Consider the following 16326-nt stretch of genomic DNA (forward strand, 5'->3'; position numbering starts at 1 on the left):
GAAAGGCAGATATTTTAAAGAAGAATTTGAAGAAGCATTTTATCTGCGTATTCTATTCTGACAAAATCGTTCTTATAAATATTTATTGAATATGGCCCAACTATGAGTTTCTAGGGCAGAAAATGCAAACTTTCGCTATAAAGGAACAAATAGTAAATATTTAAAATTTTGCAAGTCACTTCTCGATTCTGTCACATAATCATCTATGATTTTGCTGTTGTTGTTTGGGTCTTTAAAAGAAATACCTTTAAAAATGTAAAAATCAAGATTTGTAGTTCCTAAGTTGTACAAAAACAGGTTAAGGGTTAGACTTGACCTGTAGGGTGTAGTCTTCTAACCCCTGACAGAGGGAACAAACTCCAGACTATGCATACAGTGTTACTGAAGAGAATGCAATACAGAACAAGAGCCAATCCCTGCACCTCAAAGGATTCAAATCTACAGAGAGGCAGACAATACTGAGATGTGAATTTTGTTTTAAAATGTGGTTTTCATAGAACCAAGTATGCTGGAATTATACTTTTAGCATTAGACTACATCTTTTGCTTTAGCTCTAAAAGGCCAGGATGGGAACAAGACAAGGCCTAAAATAGAGAAATAAGAGCTCTTGAGGTTTTAAATCTAGATATCCCCTATCAAGAATCCAATGGTGTTACCTCCTCCACTTGCTAACATGCTGGTGGAAAATAGTGTTATCTCTTTGTTATCGCAATAAGTCATTTAAGGGATCTCCCTGCTTCTGTCATTGTTTCCCTTCAGAATACTCTCAATACTGCACCCTGATTGATGTTTCTAGAACATGTGTCAGCATCACATCACTTGTCTGCTCAAACCCTTCCAAATATTGTTACGCTGGGTAAGATGGAAAGGTCCTGGCATTATGTTTGCACATGAGTCCCTGCATGATTTGCCCGACTACTATCTGCCTAACCTCATCTCTTAACATTATTTTTCCTCCCTCTGCTCCCGACAAACTGGTTGCTTTGTTGTTCAAGGAACTTTGCAGTTTTTCCTCAAAGCCTTTGCACTTACTGTTGCCACTGAATGGGATATTTCCCCAGATATCCTCATGGCTTTCTCCCTCAACTCTTCTCACTAAGATCATCTCTACAGTATGTGGCTTCTCCCTTCTCTACACCTATACTTTCTATACCTGCTCCCACTTCATTTTTCTCCATAGCATTTATCACCAGTTATCTAATAAATAATAGCGACTACATGTGACACTTATTCTATTTAAGGTCTTCCTTTCACATCCAAATAAGGGAAATATACATTTTTAAATGCTTGAGATTATGGAAAGAATAGAATTCTGCATTGATGTCTTTGATCTAATACTTAATAAGTTAACCAAATAATTTTCCTTTTTTCTACCGCTATCATGTCTTTTAGCAATTTAATTATATTAAATTTAAGACTTAAAAATTCACTTAATAGAAATTTTCAAAATCTATTGTTTCTACCGAGCTGTTTTATTATTCAATTCATGTTATAAACGTAATATATATTATATACTCAAATACATTAAAACACAGATTAAAAACAAACAAACTTACATCATTTGTGTTAACGTGCCAAGCCATATCACCATAGGATACGAGCTGTCCATTAACATAACACCGAATTTCACTGTTCCTCCATCGATTATAAATGTGGACAATGCTGATCATGTACCACTTAAATGAAAAAAAAAATTAGAGCAATGAATATATAATGCTTAGTTTTTATTGTATAATAAGCAATCATAATATTCATAACATACTATAAAAATGCTTGAAGAAATATTAACAGTCATCCACTACCATTTCAAGTTCCCGCTTCCATTTCTCATTTTGCAGTTGAAAGGAGTCACTCATAAAGATTAAATTTGTGAGAGACAGAGCTAGAACCCTTGGAATCCTGGTACTCTTTCCACTAAACCAATATCCAAAAATTGTAGAAATGCGTTCATTCATTTTATAACATTATATTTGTGTTCGTGCATTTAATAACATTTACACTGTGCCAGGCACTTGCAAATATCTAGGTTTGACAAAACTGACTATCAAGCCGGCTCTCTTGAAATTTATGGTGTAATGAAACATATACATTAGACAAGTAAACAAATATAGAATTACAAATCAGGATGATTACTGCGAGGAAAAAAGAAGGGTGTACATGAGAAAGAATAACAGACATTCTACTTTTGATTGCGTGGTCAGGAAAGATCTGTCAAAGAAACAACATTTTAATATTTATAATAAGATTTAGGTGGCTTCACTTCCACAATTTAGACTTATTATATCCAAGAATAATTATATATGTTAATTTAATAATGTGTAATTAATAATGAAGAAATGTTTATATTGAGTTCTCATGTTATGGTTACTCGAGTCAACAAAAAGCATTTTTAGTGTTTATCTTGATATGGGATGGATTAAGTTCTGTAACAATTTGTGGATCCAAACCTTAGTCCTCTTTGAAGTTAATAGCCTAAAGCAGATAATATAGAAATAGTTTTTCTAAAATATAAAAAAATACAAATGATTTATAGATAATTGAACAAGTATATTCAGCAGTTAAGGGTCGGGGAAATTAGACTAGTTTCCCCCCAAAAAAACATAAAATAACAAATTTTGTTCTCCAGATTACTTATAAGCACTATTCAATTATTTCATATATATTTGTGAAGTATACATCATTAATAGGAATTCTCAACCACTAAAATGTTAAGTTATTTCAAGGTGTCTGAAATACTTCGAACAAAATTCAATTTCATGTATTTTGATTTATAAAACTGAACAACTCATAGAAAACGGTAATATTTAACATTGTTTCTCAATTATAAAAATAAAAATGTCAGGTCAAACTATTTAACTTCTAAAACAAATGTCTTTTTTTTAAGTTGTTTCATTCCAGGTAATATTTAATTCTAATTTTTTGCAAGCCAAGTCTTTCACTTGATCAGAAAGCAACATATATGTTAGTCCTAATTAAAATCAGAAGAAGAAAATCTTTAAAGTTAGTCATTTAACATCTTATGATTCTATATATTACAAAATTATCAAGATGCCATAAAAGTTGAGCATGAACTAAATTATTAAAAATATTACAGAAGTTTACAAATACTCATATAAGAATCAAAACTATGTTACCTTCATTGAGTTTAATTTTTTCAACCAGAATGCCATCTAGGTAACACAGGAGATACACTCTTTATACTTTTGAGTAAAATTTTTAGAAATTTTAAATTTATAAATACAATAGACATAAATGTTTTTAAATTAAAAGGATCTTCTTCTGCCAAAGACATTTTTAAGATAAATAATATTAGATGCATTATTATACTTACTGACATACCTCATTTAGAAAAGCACTCACTCAACAAATATGTATTGAGTTCTTACTACTATGACCAGATAATTTAGTGTTCTGGGCAGAATGAACTTTAAACTCATTTGGACATAACTTGAGTTCCCAAGTCACTAGCTCTATGATTTCTGGCAAATTATTTAATCTTCTGAACCTATTTCCACCTGTAATAAAGGGGAAATAATAATGCCTATTTTGTGGAATGATTGTGAATATTATATGTAATAGACAATGTATGAAAACTATGAAGAACAGTTACTAGTACATATTGGCAGTTACTAGTACATATTTGGTACACATAAATCAGATTCCATTGACAAAACTTCTGTTTATTTCATATCTACTATTTTTTTATGATGAGTTGTTTTTTCTGCTAAAATTAACATTTACTCCTCAGAGTCATTCATTCATTCATTCAAAAAATTTACTGAGAGCCTACAGATACCATACACAGCCTCAAGGAGGTCTCACTAGAGAAATAAACATGAAAACTATTATAAAACAATGGAGAATAGCTAAACTACAGATGGGGAGCAAAAGAAGTAATGACAAATTGAAATTAGGGGGGAAAGGAAAGACAAACAGAGAAGGAAGGTTAACAGAAGAATTCACTCAAAAAGTAAAAGGCAACTTAAGACTAAGCTTGAAGGATGAATATGAATTGTTGAGTAAACAGGGGAAAGAACCCATCCAAGCAGAGGTATCTGAATATGGTACACACATCACAGAGGGTTAACAAAACTTTTCCCAGTATTTAGGTTTATGCAGAAAAAACAGACAAAGACCAGGTTGTAAAGAGGACTGTTGGACTTCAGTAATCAGCTTTTGTTTTTTTGCATAATGTCACATTACTAAAGAATTTTCATCAGGATACGAAATGATCGTCTCCATAGTTCAGGAAAATAACAAACAAGAGTGAGGAAATGGGATAGTTGGGCATATATGGATAAAGATAAACTTGAAAACTACTGCAATGGTAAGAAAATCAAAAGAACTCAAGCTAAGAAGAGGCACTGGTAACTTGAAAGGAGGGAAATGGGTACTTAACAGAACTGGCTGCAAGTACTAATATTGAAAAAGGGAGTCTAAGATGGTTCCAATATTTCCAGTTAATTAATTAGCCAGATAAACAGGTTTGGAGTTGCAAACTAATAAAGTTTGGTTGTGGTCATAACACTAATATATGATAAAATTAAATAAATGAGTATGATATATGTTAAATATATAAATATATGATGAAATTAAATAAATGAATAAATGAATGCATAGTTGAATGAAGTGATCTCAGTGAAGGTCATAGAACTTGCAGAAAAAGTAACTTCTCTTTTCTCTGTTTTTGTTACCTCAACCTTTATACTCTACAGGTAATAGACAAGTGACTTTTTCAATCAAGAGCCCAACTTTTGACATAATATTTTTTGACTAAAAGAAATGGGAGTAAACTTGGAAACTATGTATACATACTGATAGTATCTATGTATGTATACTGAGGTCTGCATTTAGTTTGAGAACCAAAAATAGATCTATAAAAGAAGGATACCAATAGGAAATACAACAAAAACAAAAAAAGACCTGTATTAGGAATCCATAAGAAAAATACATTTATAAAAATTATCAATAGTAGCTAACATGTATTAAGCACTTACTACATATTAGGTAATATGCTAATGGTTTACATCTGTATTTATAAGGTCAAACATCTGGTAAGTGGAACAGCAAGGGAAGTGATAGTTGTAATATAAAGATTTCTTTCTGAAAGGTTAGTTAAACCCCTTATTAGAAGGGATAATATCTAAGCTAGGGCATCTTTGGGAAAACTAAAGAAATAAAAAAAAAAATAAGAGAATGAATTTATCTCGAACAAGTAAACAGTAAAATCAAACACTTAGAATTTTCAAAGCTTATGAGAATCTTTATAGAAGACTTTTTAAAACTCAAATCACTCCTGGCCATACTCCTACAAGATCTCTTAGAATACATAGAACTTTTACAAATCAGAAACTATTTCTCATAGGTAAATAGCATAAAAACAGGAGGGAGGGAGGGAGGCAGAGAGCAGGAGAGGGGGAGATGGAAAGAGGGAGAGAGGGAAAGAGGGAGAGGGGGACAGGGAGAAAAGGGGAGAGGGGGGAAGAGAGAGAGAGAGAGGAGAGGGAGAGGGAAAGGGAAAGGGAGAGGGAGGGTAGGTAGGGAGGGAGGGAGGGAGGGAGGGAGGGAGGGAGGGAGAGAGGGACACAGGGAGACAGGGAGAGAGGGAGAGAGGAAGAGAGGCAGAGAGAGAGAAAGAAATACACAAATGGGTTATATTGCTTTTGGTTAATGACAATATTATTTGGTTTTAACTTCACTCTAATTTTTCTTATATACAAGTACTCTTTAAACCACTGTTTTCTAAACTTGTCTGATGAGAAAAATCACCTAGAGCATTTGTTTAAAACACATACTCCTAACATGAAAATTATAATTCCAAAAATCTGCATTTTTAACAAGTTGCATGAAATTCAAAATAATTTGATACATTTGGCAAACTGCCTGGGTGTCATCCCAAATTTAATAAATTAGAATTTCTGGCAGAAAAACAATGGAATTCCCATGGAATTTGTATGAAAAGAACTGGAATTTGTATGAAGAAAAAAATAACACCCATTCTAATGTATAAATTTATTTAGAATCATTGCTTTTTAAGCTATTTTCCAATATTAATGATTGTTAAATTGATATCTTTAATAGAATCAATTATTACTATCCCATAACCATAAAGCAAAGATTTTTATTAGATTCATTTAAAGCGTAAGTGTATGTGTGTGTGTGTGTGTGTGTGTGTGTGTGTGTGTGTGTGTGTTTGAAAATCCATCCAAAATAATATTTTCTTCAGTATGTGACAAAACGTATATGGGATCATAAACAAACAAGAAAACAAAAATGAAAGAAAAAGAAATGAAGGCATTCCCTCCACTGTATGTGGAACAACCATAGGTATGCTTGTTCTTATGAATAAATATTCCTATAGATAAGAGGTAGTGGATGCCCTGGACCAGGAGGTCCGCAAACTGCAGCTTGCAAGCCACATGCGGCCCTTTGAGTACATTCCATCTCAAAAGTTTGCCAACCCCTGGAAGAGCCAATCCTGTCCCTCACAACAATTTAAAAATTATTCAAGAGCCATAAATATATATTTACATAATCACCATTATGTGAATAATATCCTTTAAAAATTTATAAGTGAAACTATGATAGTTTTATTTTCATTTTCAATTTTACTTCAGAGCCTGCGGCTCGCAAGCTGCAGTTTGCTGACCCCTGGAGGCTCTCCGGTCTCAAAAGTTTGCTGACCCCTCCCTTGGACAATCTCACTGTGACATATCCAAGAAACACCCTTGAACCTGGAAGGTAGACCAGGCCTTAGACATGTGGGAATGGCATTCCTATACCTCTGACCCTTGTCTTGTTTGTTTGTTTGTTTGGTTTTGGTTGTTTTTTTTTTATTCTGAACTTTCAAGTGTTTGGTTACTCTGACACAAAGACGGAGTCCAGGAAATAGGCAGGAACATTCCTCTATAAAAGCCCAGCTGATGATGAGTGAATTATATCTTATAAGTCTAATTATATATTTGCCCATTTCTCTGCATTTTCTCGTTATTCTTTATCTTTAGAGCAGCCTTTTAAAAATATGTTTCAGCCTGTTCTCTGAATAGCCATATTCCAGTGGATATTAAGCAAAGGCATATTTCATGGCCAAAACATTAACAAGAGAGCAACATCCCTCTCCTTGAAGCCATCTTTATTGATGAACAGAAATTATTGAAACCTTCAATCTCAGGAAAAAAGATTCAGGACTACTAGGATTGACTGAATCTCCCTCAAGAAAAGTCTCTGTGTATTACCAACTCTGGAGGTTTAATTTTTGTCATATAAAAAGAGCTTATTACCTATAAATCCATAGTGCACAACATACACACACATACACAACCAAACTGCTCTGAAGTCTGAACCTCCAGTCTGAAAACTGGTTCTACTACCTAAACCGAATAAGGTTAGAGGAAGAAGGGGAAAGAACAAGAAAAGGGGGAAGATGGAGAAGGGGAAAAAAGGGGAAGATGAAAAGAATGAGCAAAAAAGAACAAGTAGGTAGGAGAGGGAGGAGAGAAATATAGACGAGGAGGAAAAGGAAGGAAAGGGGAAGACGATAGGATTGTAATTAAAGTAAGATTTCTGCAAGTGTTCTTCAAACATAATTCCTCAGAACTATAATTAAAGTACAGAAGTTCATATGAGGGTTTGCCTTGCAGCAAAAAAGGTTAGTAAGCTTTAGATTTTAAATGTGCATCACAGCAACAACCTAAAATAGTTGGTCTTTACTGCCATGACTATCTTTCTTCTCACTGCCACACAGAAAAGGTTCCGGGCATACTTACCTACAATGATGCACTGACCACAACAAGGCCCACACCTTCTGCCCCACTTTGTCAATAATAATACCTCATTTATTTCATACTACTGGGAAATCAATTGCTAAGTATAAATGAGCTGTACAGATAAATGTAATTTATTCCTTTAGGAAACCAAAGGGTTGTTTTGATTGTTAAAGTCATATTTTATTCATTTATCCAGTATATATTATTGATAGCCTACTAAGTTCAATACCCTCTGGTAGGCATATGAAGGAATACAAAAATAAATCCAACAATTATCTTAGTCTCATTAGTTAATAAAAGTGAACATATAAACAAATAAGAATTTAAAAGAAATAATTACCACAAAAAATATTGAAATAATGTTTCAATAAAGGGTAAAAGAATAAAGGGTATGGGCCGGACGAGTGGCACGATGGCTAAGAGCTGGCTTGGGACGCCAGAGGGCCCCGGTTCGGATCCCACATATGAGGGCCAGTGACACTGCCCTTTACAGCTAAGATGCTGAACAACAGCTCAACCTGGAGCTGGGCTGCCGTGAGTCGCCGGCGATGGCGTAGGCTGCAGCCAGTGCTGCAGTGGGTTGCCATGGGCTACCGTGTGTAGCCAGCAACCAGCATGAGTGGCCAGCAGCCGCCATGAGTGGCCATCCAGCAAGAGCGCAATGATGGTGCCAACTTGGGCCAGTGAAGCAACGTCCTCCACAACTAGACTGAAGAACAAAATGACAGCAACTTGTCTGTTCCCCCAATTCCCCAATAAAAATCTTAAAAAAAAAAAAGAATAAAGGGTATAAGTAAAACGCTGAAAATAAAATCCAAATCATGAAAAACTAAGCTTAAAATTTTATTCTGTAGTTAGTAAGATGCAAATGACTGGCTTGTTGACTTGAACAGTGAAATAATATGAGCAGGAATATAAATCATATATTAGTGTGTAAAACAGTTTATAAGAGGAAGAGACAAAAGTTCCAGGGTAAGGGGAGAGCAAAATGAAAAATTTAAGTAGCAAGCAAATAATTTTTAAAAAAGATATATAACAGAGATACAAAGTTTATGATATGAAAATTGAACTGATATAAAGATCAAAAAGGGGAAGAAGGGCCGGCCGAGTGGCTCAGTTGGTTAAGAGCTCGCTCAAGAGTTGAACTCTGAGCAACAGCGGTTCGATTCCCGGCCCGAGCTGAGCAGCCGCTGAGCTGCCAACAGGTGGCAGGATGGCTCAGCTTAAAAAAAAAATAAAAACAAAAATAAAAAAAATAATTTAAAAAAGCGGGGTGAAGAACAAACGGGATGTGGAGTACAGAATAGGGAATAGGGTCAATGGAATTATAACAGCTATATAAGATGTCGGAGAGGTAGTAGATTGGGCAGGGGAGTTATCACTTTGTGAGGGGTGTAAATGTCTAATCGTTGTTTTGCACACCTGAAACTAAAAAATAGAGAGAGATATATAAACTCCAAAAAAATAAATAAAACTTTAAGGGTTTAATAGAAAAAAGGAAAAGAAAAAAGCTGACTTAAGTCTCCACTATTATGAAGTGGAGGTCTCTTAATCAAAACAGGGGGTTTAAGAACAGGAATGTATATGGGACTGGAAGTGGTAAATTCAATGTTACATATTCTGGGGTTGACTGACCAAAAAAACATCCACATAGCAATATATCATAGGTAGATGGAAAATAAGAATAAAAGCTCTGGAGATAATAAGAGTGGAACACTATGGTGAAAATGAATAAAAATTACTAAAACAAAAGTTCCACAAAAGCACAGATATCTGTTTTATTTAGTGTCATATCCCAGTGTCCACAACAGTGTCTGGTACACAGTAAATACATCATACAGTCATCCTCCCTTATTCGAGAGGGATATGTTCCAAGACCCCAGTAAATGCCTGAAACCTCGGATAGTACCAAACTATACATACTATGTTTTGTCCTATCCACGTTTTTACCTATACATATATATCTATGATAAAATTTAAATTATAAATTAGGCACAGTAAGAGATTAACAATAACTAATAATAAAATAGAATTATAATATATTCTAATAAATTTGGGGGAATGTGGTCTTTGTCTTTCTCCCTCTCTTCTTTCCCCTTCTCCCTTCCCCCTGTCCATTCCCCTTCCCCTTCTCTCTCTCTCTCTCATAATCAATAAGATAACCAATGACCAAGATGGCTACCAAGTGACTAAAGTGGGGGTAGCCTATACAGCACAGATACCCTGGACAAAGGGATAATTCTCCTCCCTGGTGGGATGGAGCAGGAAGACTCAAGATTTGATCACACTGCTCAGAATAGTGCACAGTTTAAAATATACGGATTTCTGGAATTTTCCATTTAGTATTTTAAGACCACAGTTAACTGCAGGTAATTGAAAGCTCAGAAGGAGAAACTGTAGATCAAGAGAACTCCTTACTGTAAGCATTTACTAAAAGAATGCCACAGAATATATCATACTGAGAGAGAGAAAGAAAGAGAGAGAGAGAGAGAGAAAGAGAAAGAGAGAGAGAGAGAGAGAGAGAGAGAGAGAGAGAGAGATAAAGAGAGAGAGACACTGCAAGAGGTCAAGAGCCTGATCTTTTTATGTCAAAAGTTAGATGTAAAAGAGAAAGAAGATGCAGATAAGAATCAGAGAAAAGCATTAGGTGTCATAAGAAAACCAATGAGAGACTATTACAGAAGTCATAATAGGTATTAGGACAGTGGGGATGGTGAATTATGTCATTCTCAATAGAAATATTTACTTACACCTACCTTGCGTGGTTGAAAATCGTATTTCACACAGTGCTGAAAACCTTTTCCTTTGGACTTCAGTGATGTGACTATAAGACAGTTGCCAACAAAATGGGCAGAGTAGCCAACTCCTTTGCTAGTACGAAAACTATAAAGAAAACTGAGAATAGTATAATACCCTCTGATACAAAGAAGTATATATCTAAAGATTATTATTATATAAATAAAACATTATTATAAAAATAAACCTTATTTCCCCATACAGAGCTATTACATGTACCAAATAAAGACTAAAGCATAAGAGCTTTAGAAAACTAAAAGGAATTTAAATTGAGAAAATAGAAGGTTTTTATAACATTTCAAAATTTCTATTTAAAATACCACAAATACATTAAAACAAACTAATGGCCCACTTTACATCTACCTTTAAGGATTATCTGGAATCAGCAAATACAAAAATCATTTATACAGTTAATGTTTTCAAAAACAATTCATTCTTTAATTCTAGTGTATCTCTGAAAACAACTTACAAATTATAAAAAAATATCAGAGACAACTTTGAAAAATAATGTAGGTAATCCAGCAAGGAGTACATTTTTATTTTTAGTGAAAAAAATGATGTAACAATGGAATATAGTTATTCCCTCTAGAGGAAAACGCCTCCTAACTGTGAATTCAATCACAATATATTAAAAAACTATGAATGCTTTGAAAAATGACAATATTATTGAAATAAATGTATGTTTTCTTACAATGACCATTCTGAAGTTCAACCCCATTTATGTTTGGAATTTCAGATGTTTGTTTGAAACGCCCTCTCACTACTATCCATAAATAATCTTTTGTAATAAGCTTGCAAGCTATAAGGAGATCACATTTTCACACTCATATTTCAGTGAGTCATTGTACAAAAAGCACATTAAATATTATTGTTTCATTAAATCCTATGTGATAGGTATTATCTTCATTTTACAGTCATAGACATCAAAGCACAGGATAAACAGTAAGTAGGGAAGACAAGACTTAAATTCAGGCAGTCTTGTTTCAGAGCATTGCAAGTATTAAATGAATTAATACATGTAAGTACTTGCAATACCTAGTACATAGTAAGGCAATCAATGAAGTTTATGTTCTCATTGTACATTATGGGTAAACTAAAATTACCAAGCTCTTTACAGGTCAATCCATCATTGGGTTGAGCAACCCACTCAGTTATCTACCAAATAATTAATCGTATACAATTATAATTTCTTACATGGTTATTATTATTATTTTAAAGCATATCTTAATTATGCTCACTAAAAAAAGTAAAAATGCAAAATGAATGAAATCGTTAGGAGATTGTTGTTTTTTTTTCTCTCCATGATCAGGAACCAGCATCTTCACTAAGAAATGATCTATATTGATAGACTAGACAAAGAAGGTCTGTAACCCTTGACTCTTAAACTGTAATTGGAAAAAATAAAACAAACTATTTGAAAAAAAAAAAGCAATAGTGAGACAACAGCAAAAAATAAGAAAAATAAATTGACTTAACTGTGTCTTTATAATATTAACATGTATACTTTAACATATATATTGTTATATTTCATTTAATATGTTGCCTTGATACTTATATATTTACAAAATTGAAATACTTAAGACAAAGTACTAAAATTAAACATATTACTTACCAATAAAGATAAGGTTTATCCTTATCAACATTAATGTTATTTAATGGATCCATACGAAACCAAGTGTTTAGGGTGAAGCCATTCTGATAAGGCCACTTTGCAATAGGAGGCAATGCAATTGCCTACAAGGCAATGAAAAAAAGACAAAAGTATCAGTTAAAGAAAACGCAATAGTAACTAAGGTCAAATACAGATTTAACAGATTAAACATTGAAGGCATAAATATCAGAAAATCATGGACAAATAAAAATAGAAACTATTCTTACTAATAGTCTATAAATGCTATTTATTAACTATTTATTAATATTATTTTTAATTACTCAATGAATGAAGTTTCATATCTAGGTTACATATGTTTCAGACTGTACTCCAGGAAGTCCTCCTCCAGTTTTACCAATATACGATCCCTTACACATGTCTCAGAATTTTCAGCTTTCTATGATTTATGTTAGGTTTTCAGTAATATTTCATTTGATTAAAGGAGGTTGAATCTTTAAATACAAAAACAATTGTGTGATCCATATTAATGGAATCAATATTGAAGAAATGTAAATATTAAGAGATAATATTCAGAATACTGAAACAAAGGAGAAAGAATGAGATTTATTATACAGAAATTTAACCACTGAAATTGATGACCAAGAAAGATTTTGATCCACTCATAAAGTAGGAAAGAAATAATGTAGTACTCAATTGATACTAGCAATAAAAAAAAAAATCTAGCCATTCTAAGGAAAAAATGAGAAACTGGTTAAATGCTTGACATGATGTCAACAAACATCCAAGTGGATTTATTTATATTCCTATGAGATACCCAAATTTCCATGACATAAAAGGTAATTATCCATTATGATTTGATAAATGTTCTGTTCCCCCAAACAGATCCTTCATATTGCTGAAAGGATAATGACCTTTCTCAAATATAAATAGCTTCCATATTAAAAATCCTCTGCATATAAAATAAAGCTTACATTTCTTCAGGTTATACAAGACTCTTCACACACCCTATGGCTCCAACAAACCCTTTTGATCTTATGAACTTCTACTATCTATTCCACATTCTAAATTATACCTAAATATGCCAGCTGTCCCACCTGTTCTTTTACAGCTTCCCGTTTTGTATATTATGTTGCTTCTGTCCATAAGACTTCCTCCAGCTAAATCCCAATCATCCCTCAATACCAGGCTAATATGTAGTTTTCCTGGACATCTGTAAAGCTTTCCTGGACATCACTCCAGCTTAGTTTCTCTTTACATTGTCTTCCCGTAGCACTTAGTACCTAAATCTATACTAGTTTATTGTAACAAGCTCTTTTTGTATCTGTCTACTCATTAGAGTTCCTCAAGAATAAGGAATATAATTTAGACTCCCAGCATGTAACATAAGACATAGAAAACATTCACTATGTTGTCAATGGAAACATTTCAAAGCGGCAAAGTTTATAAGTGCTTTTCATTTTAAAAATAGAAACAAAACTGAAATACACACAGATACACATATACAAATTCAAATAAAGATTCAAACCCAAAAATGAATAAAAATTTCCCATACAATATCCTTTAGGATTTTAAAAGTAATTAGTTCAAGCAGTTTAATCGTCAATAAGCTTTCCTTGACTTTTTAAAAAGGGAAAGGTTTAAAATTCATTTATTTTTATTTGTTTGCTAGTAAAATACAATTCTTGCCAAGTTTACCTCTGATTAATACCTCCGTAAGTTTCACTACACCAGAATTCACATACGACTAGCTGCTTGAGAGTACCAAGGTAAACGAGAAATATTTATTGAGGACACTGAATTAGTAAAGTGAATCTACCACATTGTATAAACTACTTAACACATATGTTAAGTTGTTCTTAATGCCTGGGGAATACAACTGGCATGAGGTTAGATTCGGGATTTTCAACCTTTGCGAAGACCAGCACAGCCAACTACACTTTCACATCAGCAACAGGGGCTCATTACAGCATTCTAACTGGAGCACTGAAAAGCATTTAGGAGTACAGTCCATAGCTTCCCTTTCCCCCATTACTCCACATACCTGTGCAATCTCTTATCCCCAAACAATGGCCTACCACTTTCTGTATCATTGGTCTCATCACCCAGTCTACTGGGCCCTACATTAGAACTTAAACACTGAATTAATCTAAGAGATACAGTAAAGAATTTGAGACAAGCTGCCCTTCAAGTTTTCCAGACCTACTCTTCAACCAAGGAAAAGATATGTGGTCCAAAAGATCATTTGTTATTTTCCCCATAGTAGGACTGAGAGAGTCCTAAATCACATACAGTTGCAAACACTAGTGAACCAAAATACAACAGAAAAAAAGAAAAATGTTATAAAAGAAAAATCTAAGTTTGAATGATAATGAAATAACAATAGTCTTTGGTTTTGGTACAATTGGTACCAAAGCATCACAGGCTCCAGAACAGCATTTTCCTCAGTCTCATTGTGGACTTCCAATAAATAATCCCATGGATAAAGATCGCTATCATAGCCTAGCTCTTCAACAAGAGAGGCACCTTTAGTCAGAGACATTCTCTTAAATTTAATGTATAACAGCCAGAATAAATGTTTTAGGGACCTGAAATCTCTCATTTCTAGAGGGTACTCATCAACCTCTTGTTCTTATGTACCAACCAAAGCTTCTATACGATGCCTGACCACTGCACTATATACCTGAAGCTGAAGTCGAATAATATTGAATGTCAACTATAATTAAATATACAGACACATATATGTGACATATAGTCACAGGATATAAAGTACAGCATAGGGAATATAGTCAATGGTATTGTAACAGCTATATACTATGTCAGAGGGATAGTTGACTTGGGGGGGTGTTATTACTTTATGAGGGGTGTAAATGTCTAACTATTACATTGCTTTGTATACCTGAAACTAATAAATAAATAAATAAATCAAAGCAAATCACTGGGAGAAAAAGAAATACATAAGTATAAATCTAACATGTATAAGACACATGCTGTAAATTATAAAATGCTGATGAAAGAAATTAAGAATGTAATAAGTACAAAGATATATCATGTTCATAAATTGGAGGGCTCAACATAGTAAAGATGATGTGATTTCTCCCCAAATTGATACACAGATTCAAGCAATTCCTATCAAAAACCTAGCAACACTTTTTTGTAGATATAGACAGAATTATTCTGAAATTTAGATGGAAAGGCAAAGGAAATAGAATAGCTAAAATAATTCTGGGGGGAAAATGTGGGAGGAATTCCTCAACTTGATTTCAAGCTATCGTAATCAAAACTTTTTATTACTGGCAGAGAGATGGATACATAGATCAATGGAACAGGATTGGGAAACCAGACATAGACTCACACAGTAAGGCTAACTGATTTTTCATTACAAAGATGTACAACCTATTCAGTGAAGAAAATATGAATTTTTTTCAGCAAATGCTGCTGGACCATTTGAATATCCACAGGCAAAACAAAACAAAACAAAACAAACCCTCAATCCAAACATTATACCTAATACAAAACTTAACTCAAAATGGATTATAGATTTAAATGTAAAATTAGAAAACTTTTAAAAGAAAACAGTTGAAATTTTTGGGGACCTAAGACTTAGACATGACACCAAAAGTACTTACTATCCATAAAAAAAAGAATAATATTTTGACAAATTGGGATACATCAAAATTTTTGTTCTATATATGACCCTGTAAAGAGGATGAAAAGACAAGCAACAAACTAGGAGAAAATATGTGCAAACCACATATCTGACAAAAGGGCCTGTATCTAGAATATGTAAAGAACTCTCAACAAAAAATAAAATAAAATAAAATAAAACCAAATAATCCAATTAGAAAATGGACAAAAGGCATAAAGGGACCTTTCCTGGATATAAGAATGAAAAAAAGCACATGAAAAGATGTTTAACATCATTAGCCTCTAGGGACATGCAAATTAAGACCACAATAAGATATCGCTAAGTGCCTCTCACAATGGCTAAAATGAAAAAAATAGTGACAACACCAAATGCCGAGAATGCAGAGACACTGGATCTCCCATACATTGCAGATGAAAATGTAAAATCATATAGCCACTCTGGGAAATATTTTGGCAGTTGCTTAAAAATAATCATACACTTACCATAGTACCTAGCAATTGCACCCC

The 16326-nt window shown here is 33.4% G+C and overlaps 1 protein-coding gene across 1 annotated transcript in view; it reads right to left on the bottom strand.

Annotated features, from left to right (window-relative positions):
* Positions 1–16326, bottom strand: part of NBEA (neurobeachin) — a 707336-nt gene that overhangs the window by 606485 nt on the left and 84525 nt on the right. Inside the window, exons 5-7 of the mRNA XM_019653151.1 lie at positions 12175–12296; positions 10523–10649; positions 1557–1676 (exon numbers count right to left, since the gene is read on the bottom strand). Of these exons, the coding sequence (XP_019508696.1) occupies positions 1557–1676; positions 10523–10649; positions 12175–12296 (369 nt within the window). The remainder of the gene's footprint in view (positions 1–1556; positions 1677–10522; positions 10650–12174; positions 12297–16326) is intronic.

Source organism: Hipposideros armiger, unplaced genomic scaffold (genome assembly GCF_001890085.2).
Source record: "Hipposideros armiger isolate ML-2016 unplaced genomic scaffold, ASM189008v1 scaffold_198, whole genome shotgun sequence".
Taxonomy (NCBI): Eukaryota; Metazoa; Chordata; class Mammalia; order Chiroptera; family Hipposideridae; genus Hipposideros; species Hipposideros armiger.